This window comes from Zea mays, chromosome 6 (genome assembly GCF_902167145.1).
Source record: "Zea mays cultivar B73 chromosome 6, Zm-B73-REFERENCE-NAM-5.0, whole genome shotgun sequence".
Taxonomy (NCBI): Eukaryota; Viridiplantae; Streptophyta; class Magnoliopsida; order Poales; family Poaceae; genus Zea; species Zea mays.
Genome location: NC_050101.1, coordinates 152,631,801 through 152,640,438, shown reverse-complemented (window position 1 = coordinate 152,640,438; position 8,638 = coordinate 152,631,801). Strand labels below are relative to the sequence as shown.

Below are 8,638 nucleotides of genomic sequence, written 5' to 3'. Positions count from 1 at the left end.
AATAGGTAAACACATCGTGCAAAGCGCAAACAAGTTAAGCTATTTTCAATGATAAGTTTGTAGCACTCTTTGCAACACTGTCATATCATTTGAAAAACTAAAAATAAAACAATGTCTCTTAATACAAAATTACTTCACTATTTTACAGACTAACATATCAATTAAATGATGCAACTCAATGACCAATAGAAAGTAATAAAATATGTGATGATGAAATAAATCATTTTTAATGGAGGTTTCACACGATTTTTAAGACCTTGAAAACAAGTTGGCATAGTTTCATCCTCATAAAACTAATTTTATCTAATGAAATCCAATCCTCTTAATACATGCTATATTATAAAAAATGGTACTCCCTCTGCCGTAAATTAAAATTCGTTTTAAAGAATTAATTGATTCATATAATATTTAATGTATGTGTTTTGTATATATGTCTATATTTATTATCATCTGTTTGAATATAGATATAAAAATCAAGTGCTAAAACAAATATTATTTTGAAACCGAGGAAGTATGTCACAGTGTGCATAAAACTATAAAACCATGACTGAGAATAGCCTTTGTAAAGAAAGGGCGAAAACCAAAGCCAAGCGCACTGCAATTTACACGAACGCCCCTGGCTCGTCGCCTATTTGTATTTTCCGCGCCTCACGCCTCGCGCCTCGTTGCTTCTTATCCTTTATTTTTTTCCCCAACCCGTCGTCGGCTGCCGGCTGCGGCACTCTGGGAGGAAGGCCCCAAGCCCTTGCCGCCGGAGACGAACCGAAACGATGGTGGGCGCCAATGAAGTGGGCGGGCTGGAGTGCGAGCGGAAGCCGCTGGCGGAGGTGGTCGGCGACTGCGTCCAGCGCTGGTTCCAGGACGCGTACAAGGAGGCGCGCAAAGGCGACGTCGCCAACCAAGTGCTTGTAGCGCAGATGTTCTTCTCGGGTTATGGAACCCCCAAGAACGAGTATAAGGTATAGCAATGCACCTCGTTTAAAAATGAATTCTCTTTTGATTCAGGTTACTTGTGCAGTCGTCTGTGCTAGGTAGATGGGGGTTCGATTCAACTTCCTTGTTTAGTTTAATTTATTATAATTTTCTCCTTTTCATAGGGATGATTTTTCTGTTTGGACGATCTTAAGGGACTGCTGGTACTGGGTTTACCTGATTAAGTCGAGATTAAATGGTAGGGGTTTTAATATGTGGACTTGCTTCCTGGATGAGAGAGTTTTGAGTCGTTTCTAAAAAAAAGATTAAGGGACCCCCTGTTTCTTGATTAAACCACAACAGAAACACAGTGTATGGGAACTTTGTTTCTCTTCCTGGCTGAAAAAAACAGTGTATGGTAAAGCTGTTTTTTTGGCAGATCCAACACTAATATTACTAGATCTCATCATAATCTATCCCAGTGATTCAGATCCAGCCTTAAGTCGCTTTGTTTGCGGGTAAGATACTACCATCCAGTGGGTTTCAACAAGCTTTTGTACTTCCAGACTGGTCATCTGCTGCTTTTCTTGGCCTTCTATGCAATCTGCTGACACTGACAATTGTTTCTCAGTTTTGAGCACAACCCGTGGCTTGTTAGTGCTGCATAGGTGTAGCATGCACTTGTGCTTTTTTACTGGGTGAGGAAATTATATGTTTTTTTTTGTTGTTAACTTTATGTTTGTGGTTGCATCCTGTTTGCAATTCCTTGGAGCTTAAGGTTGATTGGCATAAAAGTTGTTCTGACTTGTCTTCTGTTATAATTGACAGCATCGGCCTTTAGGCATTGTTTTGTGGCAGACGTGCTGTTATGCTTGGAAATTAACATTTGTGAATGTTTTATGATCAATAAAGCGGGCTAACCTATTTTCTAAAAAAGTAAAGGTTGTTCTGTTCATTGCTGTTTATTTTGCTACTAACAATAACTGGCTTACATTGCTTCGACTCTCTCTCAACCTGTAGTTCTTTTGGTAGATCTGTTCATTATCTACTTTCCATGGATATGTGAATCTGGGTTTAGTTTAGGTGAAAAATCACTATTTTACTTGTGAAATATAATTTCACAAATGGTCCTTGAACTTGCCCGGTGTCATTTGGTCTCCAACTCTTAAATTTTGATATGCCTTGTTTGGGATAGCTCCAGCTCCAACAAATTTGGTGGAGTTGGTGGAGCAGGTCATTAGGTGCTCCAGAAAATCGTGGAGCTGGAGCTGTAAGCCTTTAAAAGACATTTAGATAAGCCATTTTGTTTATTATTTAAATTAAAAATATTTTTAAAACTAATTAAATTGATATTATAAACTACAACTCCATACTGGGGCTGGAACCTGGAGCCATCCCAAACACCGCCAAACTTGTACAACAATGTCATATGGGTTCTTGAACTTGTCACGGGTGCTAGAATTGGTCCAAATGGGCTTTGATCTCTCTTGAGCTCCCGATCTTGCTGAGCAGCGTACTGGCGATGGCAGGCCCCCGTGCATAGCGGGCCCTCTCTCTTGTGTCTTCTTCTGCCGCTTCCTTGCTGCCTTGTCCACCGTTGCCTCGATAGGCCTCGGCCACTAAATCATCCCTTGGGCACCAAATTAGCACCTCCACTCTTGGCCTTGGCCACATGGGTGGACCGCTGTGGTGGGCACCTTTACCAGATTTGGGAAGGAAGAGGCTTTGAGAAAGAGAAGAGTGACGGTGACACTTGGTGTCGGGTCCATATCAAAACCCAGTCAGCTTGTCATCTCAGGCGCATGTGGGTCAGAGCCTGTTGGGACCAATGCTTGCACCCAAGGCAAACTTAGAGACCTAGATCACATCACACATAAGTTCGGGGCTTAGAAACCGGTAACGTGGAACTTGTCCACGTTCCTGTGAACGTGGGAACAATCTCGTTCCTGTAGTGTTAAAATCTTTTTTAAGTATCATGGGCACGTACCATGTTCCCATTCCATGACCCCATCGATCCGGGAACCTGGTTCCTCATTCTTGGCCTTGTCTCCTGCTAGCCGAGTAGGAGCTGAAGCTGCCCTTGCTGCTGGAGCAAGAACTTCCATCGTTGCCAGAGCAAGAATCGCCCCCATCTCCTGTGCCTCCCTCATTGCTGGAGAAGGTGAGCAGCAGCCACCCTAGTGGCCCCCAATACCGGAGTCCCTATTAGAGCCTAAAGCTACTGCTGCACCTGTCATGGTATGGATATATTTTAATTTTGGTGGGCCTCACAACATATCCCTAACCCAAACCATGACAGCCCAAACATGGGTATGAATATAAAATCACGTATCCCTATGCTATACCCTCTTTCTTATCCCATTATATTTCCTTCCCCTATCCCCAGCCCTATCCAAACTTTCTTGTTTAATCACCGATTTAGTCATCCAGGAGGAAAAGGTGGTCTGACTGCACTACTTCTAGATGATCATGTTATTTTTATTTTGACCATTTTTATGATCTGTATCTGGCCTTTGTTTTCCCGTACTTCTTAACGATATGGTTGACAGTTTTGCATCTTACATATGTTTTTAACAGTGTTTACAAATTCATCTCCCTTTTTTTTAAATATGTCTGCATATGGTGGTTTCGAAGTTCCTATTGTCGACTGCCCCATTATCTATACAAATAACAAATCTACATTCTGATTGTACTTTCTCGGTTTCTCCTATTGTTTCCTTATTGTCTTTTATATATAGGGAAAACAATGGATGGATAGGGCGTCAAGGTTCAGGTCTTCAGCTTTGAAGGTTGGCATGAAACGTCCAGGTATTCATTAATAAAGTTTGTTTGAATTAATCCCGTTTAAAAGTTTTCACATCTTGGGTGTTGTTAAGCATTTTTCTTTTCCCGACTTATCTTAAATTTCAGGATACAATGCAAGTGACTCGGACTCCGATGATGCAAATGATGATGCCAACCAATGACAGTCAGTTACAAATTGAGTTATTATTAGTTAGGAGATTCACAGGGTAAGAAAGTTTGGTATAAGCTGTTGCTCACCTTTTCATGATTTCTAATATTCCCCTGACCTTGGTGTCGGGACTTCAGGATTGAATTACTTGGTGATTTATGCATTTATCACTACGTTTGAATCACTGTCACACTGAGCTTGTGGTGATTAGCCAGATTAGGTGTCCTGACCTTTGTTGTTCCGTGTGTCACTGTTGCATGCTCTATAGCGCAATGGAATTCCTCAGGTGTTTAATGACAGAACTGAATTTATATTTTGATGTAATTACAAGGTTGTGGTTACTATAGTGTCAGTCCCGGCAACTTGGGAGTTGGTTATATTTATTAATTCATTTTTAGACCCGTTTTTTCGTTTCCCTGTGGAAGCAAGCATTGCTGTTTTGTGGTCTTATTTTAAATCACGCTGTAATTCGACTTAGAGCCATTCTATCTAATTTTTGGAGTATAAAAAGGCTGTCATGATATTGCTATTTTGTATCTAAATCCCATTGTTTTTTGTTATTACAAATTGGAAGCTATCAGGATATTGCTGTTTATTAATTCATCAAGCTTGTTCGTCGCTGCTGCTGCTGCTTGCTGTGGCTTTAATCCGGCTGCGGCTTCTGCAGTATTTTGTTTCTATAGATAGATGAAGCAGTCTGAACAGTTGCAGTAACTGCCGCTCCTCTCCTGCAGTCACGGCTGCAGGTAGCAGAAGACGCTGGAGGCAGGAAGGCCTTGAATGCCGCAGTGCATGTGAACGAAGAGCTTTCCTTTGCAAGTTACGTTTGGCTGCTGACGGGTGTGTGTCCGGAGGTCGCGGCTGACACCACACGCACGTCTGCTGGTCAGCTGCAGCTACATCTATGGGTCCATAGACGATCCCGCAAGTGGTTGAAAAGAAGGTACATTGGATCAAACTTGTTATGACCATCGAACCATTGAAAGAAAAAACACTCTTGGTCCTAAACAAGTTGACGACATGAACTTAATAGCAATTTAATAACACATATCAAGAAACAATGAAATAGAATATTTGTAAAACAATTATTTACATTAAAACAATCGCATGTGTAGAAGCAAAGTGCATATGTATCTAAATGACTTGGTAAAAACACCTGGGATATCTTACCACAATCATAATTACAATATAGGTGGGCCACGATGGACAAGTGTATCCTTGCAAGATACATCTGGATATAAATCTTTGAGATAATCCTATTTTTGCTACTTATCTCGCCTCGGTCCTGTGTCTATTAAAACAAAGTGTTCTAAAAAATAGTCTCTTTTCCTTATAACACAATCTAAACTTTTCAAATTAATGTAGATAAATAGCCTAATCTAAATAACTAATAAAAATAAACATTATAAACCAAAAAAATAAAGCATTTAGAAAACAGATAAATGAAGCCTACGGTTAAAGCTAAACATAATAACTAACATTATTATAACCTAATTGTAAAACACATGCGCTGATATGTACACATACAAATTTATGGTAGATACTAAACGACTTGAGGGCGACCATGCCTCTTCTCGACGGCGTTCCAACTACATCCCTAGCACCCTCATTGCAAGGGATCACGGTGCTGGAGAGCGGCTAATCCTTAGGCACTTCTTCAGGCCCAACCTTGTCTATCCATCCAACATTTTCCGACGAAGGTAATAATTTGAACTAAATATTTATATTCACACACACCCTTTTAGTATTGATCCTAATACATTTTATTTGTACGTAGGTTTAGGATACGTTGTCACATGTTCTTGCAGATTATGCAATCAATTCAACTGGTAGATGACTACTTCACCTAGCGAGTTGATGCTACTGGTTTAGCCAATCTCGGTCCTTTCCAAAAAAATGTGCCACATTGTGAATCCTTGCTTATGGTCTACCATCATATGTAGTGGACGAGTACATCCAGATAGGCAGGTTCACTGCTAGAGAATGCCTCATTCGATTTATCGTGCACTCATAATAGCCTTTAGTGCATGGTACCTTAGGATCTCAAATGCTAACGATATTGCTCGTATACTTCATCAAAGTGAGGCACGTGGATTCCTAGGCATGCTAGGATCAATTAATTGCATGCACTGGGAATGGAGGAATTGCCTGATAGTTTGGCGGGGGCAGTTTTGTTGTAGGAACTTGAGTCCTAGTATGATCCTAGAGGCTATAGCCTTTTACGATCTGTGGATCCGACATGCTTTCTTTAAGATGTATGGTACCAACAACGATATTAACATTCTCCAAATATCCTCGGTCTTCAATCCTTTATGGAGGGGCATTATGCCACTGGTGGAGTACACCTTAAACGACACCTCTTATAACATGGGTTATGATCTTGTTGATGGTATCTATCCAGATTGGCTAATATTCGTTAAGGCAATTAGGCACCCATGGGAAGAGAAGAAAGTCTATTTCACTTAAATGCAAGAGAGTTGCAGGAAAGATGTGGAGCGAGCTTTTGGGGTTTTACATGCACGTTGTGTTGTTCTTCGGGATCCTGCTTTTGGTTGGGCTCAGAATCATCTTGGAGAAAGAATGACAGCTTGTATCATAACACACAACATATTTGTCGAGGACAAGGTCCCACGTGCAAGTAATGTTGAGTTTGCCGCAATTGGAGTGCACGTGGATCTCTCATCACAATCCCTGAAGTTCGTACAGAGTGGCTATGCTCCCACCACAACATCACTAGTCTCAAATGATACAACCAACTTCAACATGATCTCATCGAGCACTTATGGACTTGGCGTGGAGCAATTGGCGTAAAACCCATGTGAAGTTATGTCGTTTTCTATGATGTTGTCCTCTATTTGTTCTGTGTTCCATTATGTTTGGTTCCCTCAACCTATGTATTTTATTTCATTATGTCCAAGTCATCATTATGCTTGTTCTAATGTTTCTTTGTAATGAACCAATTAGTTAGCTATGTGAACGAACTATGCACTCTTTTTCTATTAATGTCACTACTGGAAACAACTTATTTGCCGAGTGTCTGAAGCACTCGACAAAGGCTTTGCCGAGTGTGACACTCGACAAAGAGGCTCAGTGAACTATGGACAACTTTCACGAAATATTTTCAACTTTTTATCACAACCTCTACATATGATGATATCATGACATGTGGACAAGTTTCATGATTTTTTGATTTTGTTTGTGTTTTATACAATTTTAAAACAACTGGATGACAAGTTCACAGTCATGTTTCGTGAGCATGGTGCTCAAAAATTCGGGTCTACTCCTGAAATCGGCCGTAACTTGTGCTAAATAACATGGATATCATTTTTGCATTCATGGTTTTCCATTTTTTGAGTGACTTGTAGTTCAAATCTGAATTATCCGAGAAAATTCAATTAAACGAACAAAATCTAATATTTATAGCAAACACTTTTATAATTGTGCCAAAATGGAACATGTATGTCTACATAGTGTAGGAACAAACCACAGAAAGTTTGGTTGCAAAAAGAAAAAAGAAAAATATATTTTGCCGAGTGTCCAATTTAAGCACTCGGCAACACTTGTTTTGCCGAGTGCCAACGCTTGGCGCTCGGCAAAGATAATAAACATCTGCTATAGACGGCTGCTGACGGCCCTTTGCCGAGCGTTTGGCACTCGACAAAGAGGTCTTTGCCGAGTGTCTCCCTGTACCGAGCGTCCTGCTCTCGGTAAACGTGGTCGTTACCGAGAGTAGGACTTTGCCGGTAAAGAAGTCTTTGCCGAGTGCCCAAAAAAAGCACTCGGCAAAGAGCCGGATTCTAATAGTATGTATTATGGTTGTGACTTATCGTGCTTCACTCGCATCTAACTGTATTGCGAATGCTATGAACCGGCAACTAGGGATGGCAATGGGTAATTCCCTGTCGAGGAATACCTCCCCATACCCGTACCCGTGACGAAATTGTTTTTCCCGCGGGGATCCCACGAATACTTGCAGGGGACATTTCTTCCCCATCTACGTTCATCTCGTGGATAAATCCCTAGTGAGGATCCTTGTCCCTTCTTAAATTATAATTAAGATGTACGACCTTTGTTATTAGTACAAAACATTGTCACTTATCTCTACTATCCCATATGAGCAGAGCGAGGGCGTCCACCACCAACCGTGCCCCCGCCCGCGAGTTAGGCCGCCGCCCTCGCAAGCCACAGCGCCCGCGATCCCCGACGCGCTTCTTCCCGCCCCTGCGCAAGCCACACCGCCCGCGATCCCCGGCGCCGTGATGCCAGCCACCCGCGCAAGCCACGCCGCCCCCATCCCCCGGCGCCCTCGCTTCCCGCGCGCGTCGCCCGCGCCGCCGGTAATCCCGCCCATCCACCACGCCGTGATGGCACGCGCCGTGATCCCCGCCGTTGGATTTCCCGAGGTCTCAACGCCCGCGCACACCAAACCTCGCGGCTGCGCGCGCCCTCGACGGCACTCACGGCGCACATCAATACCTGGCAGCGACCGCCTGCCACCCCGCCAACCCCCCCCTCCCCCGGCTCGCCGTGATGACCGCCGTGGGGTTTCCCGACCGCGCCGGGTATCCCGCCCACACCAAACCGCGCCCCTGCGCGCGCCCTCGACGGCACTCACGGCGCCCTATTCCATACCTGGCAGCGACGGCTATTAAAAGGATGGACAGAGGTTAGGTCTACAACCCATCCCCACTCTCCAACATTTCATGTTCTGTTCTAGAGATCTTGCTGTGTGCTGTCTTTTTTCACCGATTCATCACCCTCATCCATTCCAAG

The 8,638-nt window shown here is 42.9% G+C and overlaps 1 protein-coding gene across 3 annotated transcripts; it reads left to right on the top strand.

Moving 5' to 3' along the window:
* The first annotated feature begins 635 nt into the window (after positions 1-635).
* On the top strand, positions 636-6,890 carry LOC100276657 (uncharacterized). Of its 3 annotated transcripts, XR_553956.3 has the most exons (6): positions 636-959; positions 3,651-3,720; positions 3,823-3,923; positions 4,600-4,808; positions 5,406-5,565; positions 5,643-6,890. XR_553956.3 is itself a non-coding variant. In XM_008649436.3 (4 exons), the coding sequence occupies exons 1-3, from the start codon at positions 771-773 to the stop codon at positions 3,876-3,878; spliced, it is 315 nt and encodes a 104-aa protein (XP_008647658.1). In that variant the 5' UTR covers positions 636-770; the 3' UTR covers positions 3,879-3,923; positions 4,600-6,890. The 3 variants fall into 3 exon arrangements, 2 of the variants coding, with proteins under 2 accessions (XP_008647658.1, NP_001336382.1); XM_008649436.3 differs by having other exon boundaries at positions 4,600-6,890; NM_001349453.1 differs by lacking the exons at positions 4,600-4,808; positions 5,406-5,565; positions 5,643-6,890 and having other exon boundaries at positions 696-959; positions 3,823-4,144.
* Positions 6,891-8,638: the final 1,748 nt, after the last annotated feature.